The sequence below is a fragment of the Gopherus flavomarginatus genome, chromosome 6, assembly GCF_025201925.1.
Source record: "Gopherus flavomarginatus isolate rGopFla2 chromosome 6, rGopFla2.mat.asm, whole genome shotgun sequence".
NCBI classification, from domain to species: Eukaryota; Metazoa; Chordata; order Testudines; family Testudinidae; genus Gopherus; species Gopherus flavomarginatus.
The window spans coordinates 40,663,909-40,685,886 of record NC_066622.1 but is presented as its reverse complement, the minus strand read 5'-3'; the positions used below and the strand labels follow the sequence as shown (position 1 = coordinate 40,685,886).

The 21,978-nt window shown below is 38.5% G+C and overlaps 1 protein-coding gene across 4 annotated transcripts in view; it reads left to right on the top strand.

Annotated features, from left to right (window-relative positions):
* ATP2B2 (ATPase plasma membrane Ca2+ transporting 2) overlaps positions 1-21,978 on the top strand; it is a 428,479-nt gene that overhangs the window by 390,499 nt on the left and 16,002 nt on the right. For 3 of the 4 annotated variants that reach the window (XM_050957750.1, XM_050957748.1, XM_050957749.1), the window contains 4 exons: positions 3,072-3,283; positions 7,007-7,114; positions 11,632-11,814; positions 19,537-19,708. In XM_050957750.1, coding sequence (XP_050813707.1) covers positions 3,072-3,283; positions 7,007-7,114; positions 11,632-11,814; positions 19,537-19,708 — 675 coding nt within the window. The remainder of the gene's footprint in view (positions 1-3,071; positions 3,284-7,006; positions 7,115-11,631; positions 11,815-19,536; positions 19,709-21,978) is intronic. The other variant, XM_050957747.1, reaches the window with a different exon arrangement.

The window sequence follows — 21,978 nt, the reverse complement described above, 5'->3', positions numbered from 1 at the left end:
TTCATGATAAATGCTATCATCTGGATAATCTAGACAAACAAGCTAGTAATTAGAATCTATTTAGATCAGACAATAGACTCCATTCTGGGATTTAACACCTGTGACTGTTGGAAGGAAAAAAATGGGCTAATTTATTATTTCAGACCTCTACCCGTGGTCTTACACTAATTCAGGTTTTACTGATGATGAATGCTTTTCTTCTATAATGGGGTCTTTAGGGACATGGGATATAGGGAAGAAAAAGACCGTTTCTCATTGCAAGGAATAACTCAGGAAGAAAAATAGCCACTCTTGTTTTATGTCAATTGGTGCATTTGCTCAAGAGGCTGATGATGGTAATTAGCACTTGGGACTCATGTACTGTGTTCATGACAATATGTCATAAGAACGGCCATACTGGGTCAGATCAGTGGTCCGTCTAGCCCAGTATCCTGTCTTCCAACAGTGGCCAATGCCAGATGCTTCAAAGGGAAAGAACAGAACAGAGCAATTGAGTGATCCATCCTCTGTCTTCCACTCCCAGCATCTGGCAGTTAGAGACTTAGGGACACCTAGAGCATGAGGTTGTATTTCTGACTTTCTTAGCTAATAGCCATTGATGGACCTATCCTCCATGAACTTATCTGATTTTTAACTGATGTTAAATTGGCATTTGTTGATGGCCTGAAGTATGTGTCTTACAGGCTATGTAATATACTCCCTAGTAAGTTGTTATGAATGTACATTCATGTATGTACAAACCTTAGGAGGGCCAGGCTCCTCCCTGCAGCTATGAGCCTATTTTGGATGCTAGGGGTGCTGACAAACCTGTCAAAGAAAGAAGGGACCTATAATGAGCCTGATAAGTTTCTGAGGCTGGAGTGGGAAGGGGAGATGTTTGCAGGAGGATTCTGGTGACCCCTAGAAAGCCTAATAAGCTTGTCAGCCTATGACTATCTAAACTATGCGCATGAGCCTTCGTAATAGGTGCATCTGAAAGTCAAACATCCTGTACATTTTGTGGGAGTTATAGGTGGCCCTCCAGTGAGCCTCCCAAGGCCGAGAGAAGGATGCCTTTTGAAGGCCTGCAGGAGAGAAGAACCTTTGCCTCCCACACATAGTGAGCCTCAAGAGGCTCCCCAGTCCCCTTCACATTTCTGAGGAGGCGTACAGCCCACCCCATTTCCTGACAGCCTTAGGAAATGCAGCAGCAGTCTCCCTGGGGAGCTTCAGGAGGCTCAGCTATATCCTACATGGTAAAAAGAAAATGTGCTTCTTTCCTTTCCAATAAGCTTCCTAGCAATCAGGTTAGCAATTTGGTTGAGGTAAGGTAAAGGGCTAGATGCTTTTTTTTAGTGAAATCTTAGGAATCATTTGATGTGCTATACTAAGTTTCCCAAGGCCAGTAAATCCACAGTTCCAGATTCATAAGCTAACTGTTTAAACTGGATTCTGATCAATGATCTTCTGTACAAGACTTCAGCAAATCAAATTCATTCTCTCTCTCCTCCTCTTTTCCCATTGCTGCTATAAGTTCACAATAAATATGTTACACATGTTTGAACGCAGATTGCCTCTATTTTTAGAGTGTCATAAATCTAGAAGCCATTGTCCTGTTCAATTAAACTGCTGCACAGAAAAATTGTATCTTGGTTCCAGGCCTGACCTACCAAATTTTAAACTAGTATGTTTCTAATGGCCTTGGGAGAAGAGTGGGCAATGGAACTTGGGTGCAACCTTATCTACTTCTATTCCATGATAGCAGCAGATCTTGATTTTGGAATGAAGTAATGCAGTGAAATGGAATTTTTGAAGATTAAATTATGGATAATCATGTCAAGGAAAAAATTCAGTCAGATTTAAGCATAAATCAATTTGCCTTTCATAATGGGCTTCATTATTTCATTTGAAGTCTTTAGTAATGATTATCCATATCCATGTAATCTGTGTTTAAAAGTCTCAGCTCTATCTTCAGCATCACACCTCTAGTAAAGTTATAATGCTACATTTATGTTATCACAACTTTTTTATGTCAAAAGATTATAGGCCAAAGTCTTCCTTTGGATGCATATGCACAATTCCCATTGATTTTCACTGGAGCTGCTCAAACATGAAAGGCAAAATTCAGTTCTCTGATGACTCTACTGACAGAATATGATCTTATGGCAGTTCTCTCAGATCTATAACTGTTTGTGAGGTGGAAGCCTCTCATTCAAACAGTAACACCACCGGGAGCCCGGAAAAATATTGTCCAAGTGAATGATGTTTGGTATAAACAAATGTTTATTCAGGTTTGCTGCCGAGCAAAATTTCCCCTTTACATTTATTTTCTCTCTGTTCTTTACTCATACAGATTAATGTTCTACCCTTATTCTAAAGGTCTTTCTTTATATATAGGTATACGTGTGTTAAGAATTCTGATACGTGTACGTATAGTGAATAAGTAAAGTGGCCCTCTGTGTAGATGTATTTCCAAGTGTTATGTAACCTCTACAATTACTGTTCATACTGTACAAAATGTTGCCTTTTTTAATATTGACAATCAGTTCTCAGTTATCTAAATAACAGTATGATCTCCTATTAGGTGCTTACAAAGTAGATTAACAGACAAGTGGTGGTGGTGTTAGCTGCTGTTCTTTTTAGTTAATATCCTTGACTACTTGTCAAGAATAATGCATATTAGGAAGTAATATGCAAAGACTGTTGAAGGATGGTTGCTGCTAATTATTTTAGAAATGGCAAATGCAGTGTCAACAAGTCTCCAGCTCTGAATAAATGAGACGAAAGAAATGACTCTTTAGAGTCGTTCCTATCTGGTGGAAGAAAAAACCCTACCAAAAAACATTTGAGCTGGTACATTGAGTCACTGAATTATAGTCAACATTATGAAGTTTCACCGTGAGAATTCTGTGTTTCTTTGCTCACTGAGTTGGGAACTATGCCTGCAGTGTAGTAATTGTGGAAGCAATGCTGCTAAAAAATAACACAAGACCGAGGAGGCAACCCATGAGAGGGAATGGGAATACAACACAATGTCGAGGCTGAACTTTTGATAGCAGAAACAAACGTTTTTTATTCTTTTTTGCATTAAGGTGAAAAAATGTTTAAGATTGACAGTGGTCGGAATGCACCACTCCACTCTCCTCCTTCTGAGCACTATACCATTATCTTCAATACCTTCGTCATGATGCAGCTATTCAATGAAATCAACGCACGCAAAATCCACGGCGAGAGGAATGTTTTTGATGGCATTTTTAGAAACCCTATATTTTGCACTATTGTACTGGGTACATTTGCTGTACAGGTAATCATTCATGCAAGAAATAGCAACTATTCATCAGAAACGTACAATTTTTCTGTCTTTGTTCTTTGGAAAATCAAATGTTTTTCTGGCCAATCCAAATGCTTATTCATCCTGTATTAGACCTATATCAGACCTATTCTGCTTTAATCAAAATACTGCTTCTATCAGTAATGGTAATTTAGAACACTTAATATTTACAAAACTAGCAAAAGCACGCTAGACAGAGTATAGTATGTTGCTTTTTCACAAGAGCACATACGGTTAAGATTTATAAGAAGTATGGTTAATTACAATGGGTAACTGATTTGTTGAAACAAGAAGTCTCATTATTTTCCATGGAGATTATTAATAACATTATCATTAACCAATGGTAGCAAATAACTTTTTACACTTATTTACTACTGTTGTCCATAGTAGGGATGAACAAGTTGGTTTGTTGTTAATGGGTGCAATCATTGACCCACTTCCTTCATGTCCGCTGAGATCCAGAGATCTATCAATCAGATATCCCTCGAGTATTCTTCACTATTAGCCCAGCATAAAATAGATTTGGCTATCTCCGCAGAAAACTTCTCTTTCTCTTGGTGTCATTCTTTTAGTCCCACATCAGCCATGCCGCTGTACAGTCCTAGGCCAAACATCACCTGGTAAGCCCTTTGTGGGGAATGCTGCAGCTCCACAAAGTCACTAAGGGCCTGCTATTTAAAAATATTTAGGCACCTAATCCCCTGTATTCCCGGAGATCTCCCTAACCCCTGGACTGTGAAATATTTTAGGTCTCTCTCAATCTCTCCTGTTGAAGCATTTCCACTTTTATAAAAATAATTGAATATGCAATGGGCCAGAGAGTGAGTCTACAGCCTGGAGATGTTTAGGACCTTCACCTGGCAGAGGGGAGACCTGGCTTCAAGTACCTGCTCCACATCAGTTAGAGAAGGGAATTGAACCCAGGTCTCCCACATCTTGGGTGAATGCTCTTGTGCAAAAGGGGGCAGCAGCACCACACCAGTTGCGTTTTGGGCAGGCCTCTGTTTGAGCCTGGCAGGTAAGGTAGGTGGGAGAAAGCCTGGGTTGTGAATCCCACTGGGACATAGGCACATGTGAGGAGTTGTGCATCAGGACTAGGCTTGCCCATCAGGAGACATGTAGATACCACGGGGACTTCTCCAGGAAACACTGAGTTGCCTAGGAACCTTAGGCAGCGGCTGAACAGGAGTTTTGAAGATGTAAATTTTGGATGAAGAGAACTAAAGTGGGGGTTTAGGCACCTAAATCCCATTGTGCATCTAGCCCTCAGTGTGTGTTACTGAAAATGAGACTTAGCCTCCTAAGTCACTTAGGCCTGGCAACACTGAGTGGAGCAACACCAAATAAACTTAAAAATCTGGGCCTGCTTGGGTTTAATTCACAACCAAATCTAAGGCCCTTACCATGGAAGGGGCTTGAAGATTTTTTTCCATTCCCAGGTGTTTCCATACCTGGCTTTTGGCTGAGAGAAGAGGGGAGTTGCTATTCATAGACCTAAATTCATGTGCTGGATTCTGTCTACTCCTCCCAATCCTCTCTGCCCACCAACAAAAACTCTTCCAAAATAAATACAAACCTTAGTCTCTGTACACAAACAAGAGCCTACTTTTGCTCACTGTATTCACATGCAACTGCCACTGAGGCCAGTGGGAGCTGTGTATTTCAGAAAAATGAAGGATCAGAGCATAGTCAATCTGACTTCTGCTTGCCTTTCTGTGTCTCTCTTTCTGCCAGGTAATCTTTCCTTAGGTAATATCAGGTTACTCCTTCAACCAATTTGTCCACTTTTGCAAGGGGAAGGGGGGTTATATAAGCTTAATTTTTTGGGGAGGGGGATGAGGGAGGTTATAACTTTGCATAATAAAGCCTACTAAAGCTGCTCTGAATTATATTAACTTGTTCTTAATTGGCTGGCTGTAGCTAGGCCAGCTGTATGAGTTTCATTTTTTGCTATAATCTCCAGGAGCTCAGCCTGTCTTTGTGGATGGATGTGGTATGGGTATGACAGAACCAGTCACTGGTCTGATCTATGTTTCATGGGTGGTTTATCCAATAAAAAAAATGTGTGTAGCTCCTTCTGTATTTGCTATATTTGCTGGGTACAGCAGAACTGCATCTGGTATTTCAATTTTCTGTGCAATAGTCCTAAAAATATATCAGGGTGACTAAATTTTGAAAGTGAAAAATGAGGAATCCAGCTACGGTGGGATAGAAGTCACAGTGAGTGGTTTGCTGGGAATCACGATGGTGTTCTGCTGGGAAACAGCTATTTTATACATAGGTCCAAGGGAGATGAGGAGAAGAAAGGGCATTGGCCCGTACTGTAGTGTCATTGGCATTACTATACTAGTATATGTATTTATCTGTAACACTGACTGCTGCCCAGTTTTGACTCATTGTTTTTAGTGTGCTCCCCATGTCTGTCCCACCTATTGTCTCATTTTATACTTAAGAAAGTAAGTTCTCTGAGGTGTAGGGACAGTCTTTGTTTATAGATTTTTATGGTACCTAGCACTGACTATTATACACTGACTTAAAAACAAGCAAAACTGTTCGTAAAGTAGCATATTAATGAAAATTAAGATTTTTTTTCTAAATCAGTCAGAATGAACCTGGTCAGCACATTTCCATCTCATTACATCAAATGCCATTTAGATAATGGTTTATTCTGTTTCATTCACATGGCACAATTGAAATCTTGTTATGGTAAGACGTTTGCCACAAGATCAACCTCTACTGCAAGTCAACATTTCTTTTTCATAAATGACCTTGTTTTACCTTTGAATACATACAGTATTATGCAAGAAACCTTAATCTAGTCCAGTGTTACCACTTTATTCCATTGGTACTGTGTTTTAGATTTCATTTCCATCAATCATTCACAGATTACTATTGAATGTGTTCATTTACAGATGCCCTAGCCTCAGACCATATCACTTATCACTAGGATGCTGTTAAAAAGACAGTCTGAGTGGAAAGATGTTGAAGGAAAAATGCTAGAATTAACATTACATGATCTAGAACTCGATCAGTCATTTGATACAACATGTGAATGTCAAGTTGCATTTGATTAGAGGCATTTGTGCGATAACTAATATGGTTTTAGGCTAGTTTGACTATAGATAAATGAATATATTCAGGACTGAGCTGTAACTAATTGGGATTTAATCTGAACCATAGCAGCAATGGATTAAAATGTTGACACTGGAAAAAGGTCTCTTCCACTATATAAATTCCAAACTAAAATAATACTTTTCCCTGGGTGTCTAATTCAGGATATGTCAGTTTATGGGAACCCTATTTAAAATAGCCTGAGTCTGATTTTCCGAGGTCCTAAACTCCTGCCATCTGAAGCCTCCGTTGACTACAACAGGGATTAGGTGCTCGGCACTTCTGAAATTGAATCCCAAAGTGTTTTGAATGGAGGCTACTTTTGCTGGCTTGGACCTAGTGACACATAAGATGTCAAGTAGCAGAATGTAGGTCTCCCTACTTCAGCCCCATACTAAAATCTGCTAAACAACAGATGCCTATAGTGTGCTTAAATGTGCCACCTAGCAATGTACTTGCTGAATCAAAGTGAGATGTAAACAAGTGTACCGAAAGAGAGAGCAAAAGCTCATGTAAATGTGGGGAAAATATATTTTCAGAAGAGAGATGAAGTGTTTCTTCCTCCCTCCCATTTTTCCTCTGCAGATAGTAATTGTGCAGTTTGGTGGGAAACCTTTCAGCTGCTCTCCTCTGCAGCTTGACCAGTGGATGTGGTGTGTATTTATTGGACTAGGAGAACTTGTCTGGGGTCAGGTAAGTGTCATATAGCAATGTATAGTTTTATACTCATTTATTATGTTTTCACAAACTGATGGAAGGTCTGGTTTTGCGAACACTTTGTCATAAAGTAATTTGATTCATAAGAAGATGTGTAGGATTGCCACTCAACCATCTCTGACTCTATCATATTTGGCATTACACTGGAAATAAACGATACAGGGTTTTTCAGTGAGGTACCACTATGGTTCTTTTTAACTTTTTGTTAATTTTCAGACTTTTTCTCCAACAGTGTGCAGTAATACAATGACTAAGTACTTCCTGAGGGAATTTGTTTGTGAAAGACGCTAGATCTATAGCCCTTAGAACTGTAGTCCTCTAGTCACAGGAAAAGTGTAGTAAGGGCAGTTGTAATATAAGCTTCCCTGCGTTGTCTCCAACTAATGTCACTTAAGTATCTTCCAAAATGACAAGCACTAAGAGGTGGGTGAATAGTTCAGTGCACATGCTTATTCTCTGAGCTGAGATTGCTAGCAATGCTGCAATTAATGCCAATTACTCTTTGTGACATGGACTCTTCTCTACTCTGAATCAGACTAAGCTCCACCAGCTCACATAGTGTAGCCCACTGCTGACCTTGATCCCGTACTTTCCATCCCATCCCTTCAGCTTGCTGAGGAAGAAAAGTGACAGCTGAATAATGGCAGCTTTCTGCAGTGCATTCAGAACAGCTGATAATTCGTGATGCATTTTAACGCAGGTGCCAGCAATAAGGTCTGCTACAACCTTTGGTGCCAAGAGTTAATAGAATTATATGCAGATGAGTGCATCAAACATCTGCAACAATCTAGAGGTAAAAGAATAAATTAATTATATGATTAGCTTTCTGGAAGTGATGGCATAGATATCACTCAAATAGGTATTGTCCGGAGGTGAGGCTGCACTACCAATCTAAGTAATTTGTAGATAGTGTTTGAAGAGAGAAGGAAGAGTATTTTCCTTCTAAAAATATTTTGTAAATATCAGCCAGTTGGTTTAATCTGAAGCATTCCAAAGCTTTCACCCTCCCAAACAAACAAAAGTCCCCCAAAGTATCTTACTGTCTCTGTAATAAAAATAAATCATAGGCAGAAATGGCTTATCGTTATCCAGAGAAGGGCATGAGTTTTAGCAGAGAGAGAGAAATTGTCCCTGCAATTAGTTAATTAATTGTGACACCCATTAAAGTGATTCTGGCTGAACTGTATTTATGGACATGGAGCTTCTGGGTTGGATGACTATCGTATTCTGAAAAAAATTAATCAAGACACCTTGGGCAGTGGGGCCACAAGTATTTTTGAAGAAAAGAACTCAATCTGGTGTCAGCAGATGCCTCCTGGCAATCATAGCTGGGTGCCATCGTTACTTGATCTTGCTGAGGAAATTACCCCCAGGAGGCGCCGAATCACAGTTGTTGAGAAAATCTGAATGTCAGTTGAACAACAATTAGTAAGAAATGGCTTGTCCTCAGCAGCTTGGAAAATCTTCATTTTGGGGAAAAAGTGGTGGTGATTATGCCATTTATTAAACCACTCAGTTCTGATTTGTGGTTTAAAACATTTAGAAGAGGGCAGTGGGTTGCTTCTGGATTTTGTTCTGTGTGCTCTCTTCTAAATATTACAACATAACCCTTTGAAGATTAACAGTTGTCTGATTTACACTCAAAGGTGAGAATGGTTGCAGAGGTCACTGTAAATGGTTAAGCACTTTATTAAACATGTAGAGTTAAAACTTCAATATAAAACTGTACTGATTTTGGCCCACTGATCTGTTCACTTAGCAGACTACCAGTTTATTGTGTCAGATGTGTGGAGGGAAAACAAAGAAAGCAAGGGCTGAAGTACAACAGTGCACAACATTTGGGCAACCATTAAACAGACTATTACAAAACAAACAAAATGAATGCATCTTTTATTTAATAGATACCAAGCCTTTTTGACTTGTGGCAAGGCTTCTCCTCTCTCTCTGCAACCTTTCAATAGGAAGCTTTTTGTCTCTCCCCACTTCCCCTAGAGAAGTCCTTTCTCACCTGCCCTGTTTAATTCAGATTCAGCATAGAACACGTTTTGCTTTGCTTCACCCCAGTTTTCAGGAACTTTTCTCCCCCAGGCATCCACCACACCCAGTCAGGATTTTTGGTTTGGGAATTTAGCCCAAGTGATTGATTTTGGGTGCTTCAGTTTTTGGGAGAGCAACTTGAAACACTTTGAAAAGACCTGACTTTCAAAAGGTGAGTGCTCTGCATTTTCTGAATATTTGGCCCCTTTAAGGTGTCTCAAGTTGGGCTCCCAAAATCACTAGTTACTTTTAAAAATCTTGGCTCTAACTGTTAAATTCATAGTTTCCTGGGAAAAGGTATTTGTTTCCTGAATCCAGCTCTAGTGGCCTGGACCTGACACTGCCATGAGCTGGCTCGGTGGGGATCTGCCAAAGTGAAAAATAAAACAAAGCATGGGCAGAGTGTGTCATCCCTCCTGAAAGCATTCATCATCTCTGTTCCATATCCATCAAGCTCTCCCTACCACTGCCACACCCAAACCTGTAGAGGGGACCCCCACAAACATTTTGTTCCATTCCCCACCTACCTTCCTACAGCTCTTTGCCTCTACCTTATCCCATTTCTCGAGTCCCCAGACCTCTAGCAATTTCCTCCCTTTCAAGATCGGTTTTACACATCCAGTTGTGTGGCTTTGGTACTTCCGTTTTCAGATCCTATTCAGCCAGGCATACACTGTGGCTTGATATGTCCTTGGCAGCAATGCACGCCACAATACCCAGAAACTGAGTCTAGAGTCCCAGGATCCAGCAGCAAAGAAGAACTGGACCCTGCAACATATCTCTGTGGAGGTCATGGTCACAAACTTGAGATGCCCTTCAGCATCCAGTCAGCAACCTTCTCAGCTGCCAAAGCTTCCCACAGCACAGGCATCTCATCTTTAGACTAAATTTTGGCATCCGCAAAGGATTGTCCTGGGTTATGATTTTTTCCCCTTCTCAGGCAGGCCCTGTTTTTCATGCATCTCAACCTCTAGGACTTAATCACCTCCTACTGAAACAGAAACAGAGCACGAACACTGAAGCACTTTCATTCTAAATGGGTTTGACATTTAGTGCTGTAGGATGGCTTGTTTTCAATATTTAGCTTTTCAGGTGACATGCTTGGCTTAAATACCCGTGCATCCATATTTCAATTCAGTCTGAAAGCAGAAATCAAAATAAAGAGAAGATTACTGGCCAAGAAAGCTTGGCCAGAGATAGGGTAATTCTCAGCAATACATGTTTAAAACAGTGTTGTTAAAATGTTGTATAACTACACTATTTGAAACCCTTTAAATTTAGCAGCATAGCCTGAAAACCCTCCAGGTGCCATTTCTGCAGCAGAACAAAGTGGGGGCGTTAGTAAAAATGACATAATGGGTTAGTCTAAATGGGAAATAGAGACCAACTAGAAGTTTCAATGACCACAGCAGTGGGCAGTTAGACGCAACATGTGACCACCATTCGTTCTTTTTAGACAGCAAGCTGATATGAAATCATGGAAGGTGTTAAAGCTAGATAATAGTGCCACAGTCATTCAGTCATTAAGTGCCTGATTTCTAGAAAACGTTATCCTTGCCACCTTGCTCTGTGAAGCCTCAGATCTTACTAGATAACCAGGGTAAGTTGGATGGTCACCCTCTAGAAACAGGTGCTGCAAGGAAGTGTGGATGGGGTATTGTGCTAGTCGCACCTTTCTCGGGGGGTGCTGGGAAGGAATGTTTCCCTCACCGCTAGATTGGTCAAGGTGAATTGGTTTTTTTCCCTCCACAGCAGGTTCTGGGGGGCTTAGTTGGGGCAAAGATGAAATGTGAATTAGGCTATGATGTCACAACTCATTATGTAAATATGGGGTCGGTGTCCATTGCAGGTACTCCATAGGGAGGGGATACAGTGAGCAGATAAAATGGATTGATTGGTAAAGGATTTAAAGGAGGTATTTTTTAAAGGAGCTGAAACAGAGAGGCTGGGGCTTCTATGACTGGTACTGCAAGGAGCCAAACATCCTCCTTCCCACCCTCATTCAAGGGGGTAGGAAAGGGTGGTGAGGTCACAGCAGCAGGTTGGCTGGGGACCAGAATGGGTAAGGGGGAGGGCTGATGGAAGATTCCCTGGTAGATATTGAAATGATTATAGAATCACCTGCACTGTACACTTATCTCCCAGACATTTAAGAATAAAGTTGCAGCCTAATTAAACCACATCCAGTCCGTCCTTTCCTTTTCCAACATAGCTGGACGATTATCTTTGTTCTCTTCCCATAGTTTGCATATCAATAAATATGTAAAGTTCCCTGGGCTGAAAGGAATTGTATAAATATAAAGCACTGTTATAAATGTGTTTATCCTGGCATTTCTGGAGAATTACACATTTTACTGAAAAATCTTGTATTTTTCATTGCAATGAGTAAATTATGATAATATCACTGATGAATATGGCTTACATTTTCAGCACCCTTTTGTTATGTGACTTTTCAGGTCATTGCAACCATCCCAACAAGCAGGCTAAAGTTTTTAAAGGAAGCAGGGCGGCTCACTGAAAAAGAGGAAGTACCTGAAGAAGACCTGAATGAAGATGTTGAAGAAATTGACCATGCAGAGAGAGAACTTCGACGTGGACAAATTCTCTGGTTCAGAGGGCTCAACAGAATCCAAACTCAGGTATGTTATAAGGAAAGATGTAGAATCTCTGGAAAACTATATACTGGATTTTCCATTCAGAAAAGATAATGCCACAGATTAGAGCCATATAAAGAATGTGTGAGATGGCAAGGAAGGTACCCCAGTAACTACTCTTCCATTTCCTAAGCAACAATTCATAAAATAATAAATCAGAGAAACTCAAAATGATTTAGTTGCAAAACAGTAACATACAAATAAAATTAGAGATCTAAGAATGGTTCTCCTGGAAGACTGAGAGCTGATACGAATTTTCTATTTCACAGGTACAGCAACTGACAAAGAAAGTAAAATATTCCTATTTTAGAATGTTAACTGTTATATTAGTGAGCAAAAATGTTATGCAAATTCTTTTTAAAAAAATATTTGGTTGGAAAATGTAGGCTTTTCACTGATTCAGATTTATGTTTGTGGCCTCTACTTCTGTAATAATAAAACAACTTAAATTGATTGTGGCATTGGTAAAGTACAAGATTTGATTCTGATAAAAAATAAATCCCCTTTCTGTTCAGCAAAACCTTAAAATCTTTTTTTGCAGCAGAACATTCAGACATGTATTGTTAGCTGAATTGGAATGTACAGCTTTGCCTGTCACTCACGAAAAATGTGATCCTGTATTTATTTTAAGTAACAAGAAGTTAAAACATCCATCAAAAAGTTGAGATGTGTTTATTTACTGTTAATTATGAACTTTAATATATCATTTACATATTTTAGAAATGTTTCACTAAATATGCAGAAATATACATAGAAATTACTTCTGTGCATAGAGGAAATTAAGTTTATATGTATACTGACATCCTAAATATGCAAAGTAGACCAATTTACTAAATAACATGGCCACAAGCAAATAACATTTGTCTTAAGGAAGAATCCATATTTTTTTCTTAGCAACATACATGGCCATTTTCATTGCAACAAAATAGCATGTTGACTTAGTCTCAAAAACAACAGAGAGCCGCTTTGAAAAGACAAATATGTGATCCCCATTACATCAGATTGGTCAGTTTATATCGGGCTTTAAAGGAAAATATGCAAATAATTAAGAACATTTTTTTCTAGTTTAAGGGGTCTTAAATGGAATTTTCATCTGAGATGCTTTTGTTGAGCTTTTTGAAATGTAAATATTTGCTTTATGTTAAGACAGTGCTTTCCCCTTTTTCCATTTTAAACGTTAACAAACTTTCTTCTGAAGAAAGATAAATGGTTATATTTTTAGGAAGAAGGGAATTAGTAGGTACAAGGAGTAATGTCTGGTGCATCTGGTCTCTGCAGTGACACTATTGTGTTGCTGTTGTGGGAAAACAGAAAAATAAAGGTGGCAATTGCTGCTACAGAGATTAAAGGTCAGGTTAAATCCCAAAGCTCCCAAGGTAAGTAATTAAATGCAGATCCCCAGCCTTGGGATTCTGTGTCCAGAGTACCTTGACCCAGGAGCACTCCTCAAGAGAGAAAATCCAAACTGTTGCAAGGATCCTCCAGATAAGAGTGACAGACGTGTGCCCAGGTGAGGTCTATAGATTGCAAGAGTTATTCTCTAAACATGCATTATTTTCTTCCTGGTGGCTGTAGGAGGAGTGTTGTCTGTTGGCATTTCTATCAGGATGTCTTTCTGGTTGTGGTGAGTTTAAACAATAACAAAAAGTGAATTATACCCTTTCAGTTCCCCTTCTAGTTTGAGAGGTATCTTGTAGTTCTGTATATCTTTGCCTTCATAATCCGTGGATAAATTATTCTTCTTGTTCCCTATTTAAAACAAAATAAACATTAATTGTGTTTTCTTGCTAACCCCCATCTACTTAGTATCTTTTCTACTCTTAGTTGTAGAACAATCTTTGGTAGGATATATTGTTTCCTTTCCTACCAGTAGGTTTTTATGATTTTTTTTCCTCCTCCTTATTTTGTTTATTCAGTTACTCTGATTCTACATTTATTTGATATCTGTGGAATGATATTGGAGAAAGGAAATGGGCCAACACGTTAAAAAAAGGGCTCAAAATGCAGTCACAAGATGTCCCTTGGAGAGTTTCTCATTTCACTATGCAGATCAAATTAGTGCAAGACCCATTGTTGGCCTCTGTTACCTTGAATTTGGTGCATTTTGATGCACCAAGTTTTTGTGCCCCATCCAAATGAATTCATACACTTGTACTGCATTTCCCAGGAAGCCATCTAAAGAAGAGTTGATGGAAGAAGATGAGGATGTCTCTAGCATCCTTGTGGAGCTGGAGGATTTGCAGGAATCCTCCGATGTCTAATGCACTTCTGGAGATGCAGAAGAAGAAGGTAGAGCATCTACTCCTTTTATATATAAAGAGGATGGCAATGAGATTGGGAATGGATGTAGAATCTTTCACCACTAGAATGCTGGTTCAAATCTGGATCAGGCTACTTTCCACCATCTGACACTTGTTCTGTGTTCAATGTGAAATAATTTTTTGGTTATTTTATGTCCAGTCATTACTGGACAAGTAATCACATCACATGCACAAACAAAGCTTTATAAGTCCCAAGAAGGTTCACAATGAATCCAATTTTTTTTCCAGATAACTGGCAGACATCTTAGTTGCATCACTCCAAAGAATATTCATCCAAACTCATGTCAGAGACATCAGTGCTAAGATATTTCTTTCTCTGAAAATAAAGCATTCAAACCTGGGCAAAAGGGAAACAATTTTATTGTTGCTTCCTCATACCAAAAAGTCAGGGGCATCTTTAGTTCATACTTGCAAAGTTCTCCAATAATTTGTTTTAAAAGAAAAGAAGAATCTAAGTTAAGGAGTCTGACTATGTGCACTTGACCTTGTCTTCACTACTTATATTCACTAAGCTTTTTAGCCTTTGTATTGGAATACTTATCTGTGAATGAATATATTCTCCTAATGGGATAGTTGGATCATAAAATGAATACCATATAAGCTCTCATAAGTGACCCACTGTAGCTACATAATATTTCATAAAGAAAAGGTACTATTACACACTTCCATAAAAACAGGTTTTTTCACCTGTATCTATAATTTAGCAATATTTTTTGCAGTGTCTTTTACAACTCATGTGAATGCAGGAAATCTTAATTTTGACGAACTGATGGAGTTAAGACAGGAGTAATCAGACAGCAGCAGCAGCCTTAGTGACCTTCTAAAAGCTAAAATAGTTTGTCTTCAGACAAATTGCCGGGTAGAAAATCCAGGTCAAGTCAGATAAAAAATATAATTAAAACCTAATTTATGAGAAAGTTCTTCTGTAGTTCTCTCACACTAAAGGATGGACAAAAATTGTGGATTCTGAGGTTTTCCAAACCTCTACAACTGTTTTTCAGGTTCCCAAAGCTGGGAATCTGTACCATTTTTTTTCCTGCCTCATAAGTCAAGTCAATGTTTAATTTTTCTAGGGGTGATACGGTAATACTTCTTGCCAAACAAGGGCATTTTGAGAATAAATGTCAACCAAGTGTAAAATGCCCATTTGATATGGTGATTGCCACAGGAACGCTTATAACTAAATAAAAACACTAAAAAATATCCACATTTTTCTAGTTAGTGGGGAGCCTGTGCTATACAGTAAGGATAGAAGAGTTCAACCCACCCCTGAAAAAGCTTGTTTTGGAACAAGTAGATGCCATTACAGATCTGAATAAGGGATGTATACAGCATTTTTCATTAGACTTATTCTCTTACTTTCTGGGGTTTTTTCATTTTCTTCTAGGGCCAATGCAAATCCAGTAGCATGAAAGTCAAACTTTCCAAGTATTTTTGAAATTTAAGCAAAATAAGTTTGCCCATCTCATCTTACATCATTCCATCAGAGGATTTTATGCCAAACATAAACTAGAAATTCAAAAATTTACAAGGTCCTAACTTGAGTAGAACCTACAGGATTATTCTTATTCAAGGCAGAATAAAGCTTTTAGATTACCTAGCTGACTTTTTTTTAATTATTTTGACATTTGGACAGTCTATGTCTCTCTAGGACTGATATACAATATAAATACTGTCCTTGTTATTTCTTTAGCTCTCTGGAAGGCTATGGAGAATTCTTTTGTGTAAGAGATATGGTAGCGAGGCCCAGAGAAATTATCTTAAAGTAACTACATAAAGGCCAAAATGTTCTTTTATTATGCAAAATTCCATAAGCACCGATTGGCAGAGAGATGAAGCTACCTGAGACCCATTACCATTCATGACAGCATCCCAGCTTAAGTTCCCATGCTGAAAAGGTACTCCACTGTAAATATAAGAACACAAAAGCTTGGCTTATCAGCCCTGTGAGGACTGTTCCAGAGTGGAAGTCTTTCAACCTGGTTTAATATTTTTATTAATTGTGTGCAGCTCACAAAGACAACTCCTGTGAATTCGGTTTTAAAAAGAGAACACTGAATGGATACAAAATAAGACAATGCAAAAGTGACGTTACTTATACTTACTTTTCTCTTTTTTATCAGTTTCATTTGCTCTAACAATGTAGAGTATTTTGCATCTTGATGGAAACGTACTCACTTTTTAACAGTAACTCTCCATTCTTGGTTGTTTCCTCTTTTTGCCATAGGCATTCTGGACCAAATTCCTCCCTGTTTTGCATTTCATGTAGTCCTTATTGACTTCAGGCAGGACATGACCACATATGTCAGCTTTTGGAATTCTGCAGGGATAGTCATCTGTTAGATGTGCCTGTCTATAGATTCCACAAAAAGAGATCTGTATTTAGTTACTTTCCTTAGGAGAAAGAGCAAATTACATACCTGTAATTCTTGTTCTCTGGAGACCATATTAAATACAGATCTGCCCTCATCTTTCCACCTGTCTTTATAGTGGAGATCTTCATTTTGGCTTATTATGTAGGCTCATTGCAGGCATGTTTAAAGAAACTGACGTCTGAAGGTTTAGAATTTACCATCAATATCTTCCCCAATGCTCTACACTTGGTGCTGTCAGTAGGGAGTCTTAAAAGCCTTTTGAATTCTCTCTTTTGGAGAGTGCTCCATGACCTTGGGTCACAACATGGAAAGCCAGGATCTGTATTTAATTCTGCCTTTGGAGAATGAACATTTTGAGGTAAGTAATTCAATCTTCCTTAATGTGTGATTAATGTTGTTTTGAACCATGGATTGCTTTTCAGATGCCAATATGTACTGTAGCTAATGACTCACCTACAGCCCTTCTCCACTTACTGGTTCACCTGATGCTCTATTCTATAACTTTGCTCTTTGTATCAGGCTTACAATCCAGAATCTGCCTGCAGAAGAAAATATGCACAGCAAAATGCCTTGATTTGTGTTTGCTTAATACAGAGTTTTTAAGAATTAATAGAAAGTTTATACATTTTAATTCCATGCCAACGCCTGGCTAGCGCTATCACACAGATTCATATGGGAAAACAATGAGTCAGTGACCTTACCAGCTGTTGGTTATTTGCATATAGAAATGCATACTGTGCTGCACTTATAACACAATGATATTTCACCAAAAACCTTTATTTCTCTGTATTACATAAGATCTGTATGTTTATATATGGAATGTCCATCTCAAAACCACTTGTAAAAAGTGATACTAGAAACCATAAACAAACAACTATCACCCTAAGCGAGCTGAAGAGGATGAAGGTATTTCTAAAATTGGTATTGTAGACTAACCATACCATTTTAATACTTCTGACTCTGAAAAACAACGAGGACTTGCATCTAAATTCATAGCAGATATCTAATCAGTAAAGATGCACCATTACCATCCTGGCTGATTAATGTAGCTCTCTCCAGTTAAAAGGAAAAGGCTTGCTGTTTCGTTTTGGATGTAGTGTTTTGAAGTTCCATCCTCACTCTTTAAATGATGAGGAATCTGAAACGTATTGTAGCTGAGGAGGCATGGTTATATTCATTGGTGTGATAATGTCAGGGCTTTCTTTATAATTTTAGTTCCACTTTTATGACGTGTTTTCAAATGGTGACATTACTACTAACAACTTATATTACTGAGCTAGAATAATGGTGCCCTTCATTGTGTGGTCTACTTAGGCGAGGCAAGAAATCAGGATTCCAGTGTCAATGATATTTTTTGTTCTTTGGGTTTGAAAAAAATACAATAGTTTTTTTGTTTATAATTGTTTAAAACTGTTTTTACAATGGTATTATTGATTTACCTAAATTATGGAGTTTTCTCTGGACAGGAAGAAGAACATTAGAATGAGTCAATTTTGGTTACAATGATCTTGTAGATATTTTATCAGCAAATAGCAAAAAGAAAATGCTGCATGTTAAAATGAGGTTTAAAACAATGATACTTTTTTCTGAAAACTGGTTGACAAAACATGTGTCAATGTGTGTGAGGGACCAGCTGTCATGACTCTAGCTTTGGGAGTCCCCAGAAATTGGAGACTCAGGAATATAAAACTAGGGTTTAAAGAAGTGATGGGATGAATTTTCTTGTCATGTATACCAATACTACCCCATTGCATTGTGGTTATACTGGTGTAACTGAAAGGAGAATTTGGTGCATTATTCCTAAAAGGGCTTTGTCTCTAATATTCATCCTTCATTATCATCAGCTGTCAGAGGGAGATTAGACCCTCTAAACTCAGAGCTCACTCTTTTGTAGGTTAAACTAACTAGGATGTTCCTTGCTGCAAACTTTTCTATATTAATGACACAAATGCTTGCAAAGTATAGGACTGTATTTGTCACCAGATTTCACATCTAAAAGCAGTTGTATTCTAATATAAAACATGAGGGAAAAGGAAAATTTGACTGTATAAAATATTAAACATTTCATCAGCTTGTCCTCTAAGGCCAACAATAAGAGTATTCATAAAGTGTGCAATGGTTAATATTGACAGGCAGTATTGCAGCTCATATGGGAACATGTCTATATTTCCCTGTAATTTAAAATTCAACATTGCAATGTGAAACACAAGTAACTAGTAGTTCAAAAGTAGCTTAACTTTATTTTCTGAGTAATTCCTATCTGCTCTGCATCGAAAATAAAAACATTCTGCTTCAGAGAATTATTTTCTAATCAGCAATTACAAAATACAATCATTCTTGATCATTGGGCCTAATTTATATGATCCTTCATTAATAATAATACAATTCAGAATAAATATCAAAGCATCTTGTAATTATATTGAGCTACTATGTTAGCAACCTTGAAATTTCTAAATTGAAAAAGCAAATCCAATTGTTTTGAATAGTTTTTAATATTTCTTTATTACTAGAGAGTTGTGTGACTGAATTTTGTTTCCCCTCTGGAAGAAAATCTAGATGGCAGTAATCAAACAATATTTATTTTCAGTAGAAAAGATGGAGATTATTAGGATAGAATAGTAGGACTGGAAGGGACCTTGAGAGGTCATCTAGTCCAGTTTCCTTCGTTGAAGGCAGGACTAAGTGTTATTGACCAATGCCATCTGAATATGTCAGCTGGTGTGTGCATATATGTAGGATGGTTTAAATTTCAAAAATTATGGTCCAAATCCTGTGTTAGTGTAAACTGGTGCAGCTTCCCTGACCTCCATGGAACTGCTTCAGTTTACCACAGGAAAGAATTTGGCTGTATTTATTTCTGCTTCTTAAAGGGAACATTCATGACTTAGATTGGTTCAACTGAAGTAAAACTGCATGCATGGTTGAGTATTTTTTTTTAATTATTATTCCTGTCAGTTGTGCAACTGTGTCCATTCCTTAAGCAACTTGTCTCATTCTTTCCTCCGTTGCAGATCGAAGTAGTCAATACTTTCAAGAGTGGCACTTCCTTTCAGGGGGCTCTAAGGAGACAGTCCTCCGTCACAAGCCAGAACCAGGATGTAACCAATATTTCTAGCCCTAGTCACGTATCGTTATCCAATGCTCTTTCCTCTCCTACCAGCACATCTGCTGCTGCGGCTGGGCGTGAGTGTGTATTCTTAATGCATCAGATCTACAGAGATGCCAACTCACCTAGTCATTCAGGACTTATCTATATTGCCCTTTTCCCACTTATCAACTTATGCAAAACAAAGCAAAAACCCACACACAACTCCACCACTAATACACCTTTATAGCTGAATTACTTTGTAAACTGTAGATACACTTCTTTGACCTTTTTTTTACATGTCCTTATTCAGATCAGTAGGATACCAGTTTCTGGTCACCCACTATGTAGTAAACAGATTTCTCTAACAGTGAATTTTTTCTCTAACATATTTCCTCATCATGTTTGATTTATTTAATTGGATTACAAAAGATTTCCTTAAAATCACTCGGTTGTTGCCTCATGTTAACAAAAATGATTACAGCTCTTTTGCTTAAAGAGAAAGTATGTCAAGCTACATTTTATATTGTAGCAAAGATTAGAAAGAATATTTAAATATTTAGGGAATGATTCTACGGTCAGCAATCCATGTGCACATCAATGCTTATTTTACAAATTAATTCAGTGACGTTCTCAGTCCATTTCTTAGTGAAGAGCAGCTTTTCACATGAACCAAACATCACTCTTACAAACTGGCTCTGTCACTCTGTTTTTTGTTATATTTACAACCACATGCAATAGGCACTCATCAGGTAGTCTGGTTGCCTTTACAGTGCTTAAAATTAGTCTTATCCTGCCTTAAAGCTCCATACCTGCAGTATTCTGAATAGAAAATAAACCTCCAAAGAAATATTTTAAAAATCTCCCTTTGTCAGTCTTCTTCCTGAATGCCTGAGACAAAAGTTGGGCCTAGCAGCATGTCTGACTATTTAATAAATCTATTGATCTGGCTGATCAAAGAGGGAAGTAAATTCCAAAGCTGTGAGCCCTCACAGGAAAAAAACAACAAAAAACCCTTCCCCCTTATTTATAGAAGGGTTCAAACTTGAGTGCCTCTGATCTCATCTGTAGTAATATAGGAGTGATGCAATCTTAGGTAAGCATTTAAAGCTTTGAAAGGTCAAAACTAGCAACTTGATTTCACCCAGAAGCTCAGAGTAACCCATGAAGATTCCAGAGCAAACTTGTGTGTGCTCTCAATAAATAGGCAGCCACATTCTACACCAGCTTCAATTTCTGAGTGCTCTCAAGACATACAGTGGATTAGTTGCCTAATCTTGAAATGACAGGGGCATGGAGAAGTGCAGTAAGATCTGTGTCCAAAAGAAATAGTTGCCTCACAACACACAGTTAAAAAGGGGTGTTGCTGGCTGAGACTGCTACCCTTCCATGCAGTAGCTGATTTCGGGGTAAACTACCTCCTGCATTTCAAATTTGTGTCACAAATGGCAGCACCCTTACGTGGGTGCAGATGTAGTTTTGTCAATTTCTGCAGTTGCTTCCCCCAGCCCAGTGTCTCATCTTCATTGAGCTTTAGTCCGCTAGCTCTATTCAAAATAATGCTCATCTGTTCCACTGCATCAGCAGTAGAAATGGAGACATAGAGCTGAATATTGCCAACACACTGAAGGTGCCTCATCCAGGGTTTAGTTACTAACCTCCCTAACCAATGCGTATCTGTGTTGAACAGGATGGGGAACAGAATACAAGAACTGTCTCATCTGATGAACAATTTCCCGGGATATCCCTCTAGGTCCTTTCAGGCAAATAGAAGAAGAGCCCCAAAAAAGCCATCTTGCTGTAGGTCACAAATGTTTCAACAGCACCTTATAGTCAGTGCTCTCAAATAATTGATCCAATAAAATCAGCATTGGCAATTTGTCCTCATCCCTCCTCTTGGCAATCTCAGCAGAGAGACTAAAGGTTGGATGGCAGGGAGTCTAAATTCTCATACACCCCCTTTGCACCTACAGATGGTTCTCATCATGACATGCTTGAGGCACCTGGCCAGGGCAGCATGGAGAAGCTTAGATTGTCATTGACTGAATTGTACCTGTTCTGTGGATAAATAGAGTATGTTGGACTCCAGGGCCATGAAGCTAGCTTCGTATTCATTTGAAAAAATAACACAGAGTGGCTCATGTTTCAAGATAACTGTGGATGTGCACCTGCATGTCAGAGAGCAACTAGAGTGTGGTCTTTAGATACTAGTTTGTGTAGACTGGTAAGGCTGTATTTCTGAATTAGGGTATCTGTTTACATTAGTTTTTTAAAATAATATTTTAGTCATAGTAGATGGTGCTGCTTGTGAAGCACTCTGGTTAGGTATTGGTTATGAAAAGCCTTATATGTGTAGGATCGTTAGCTA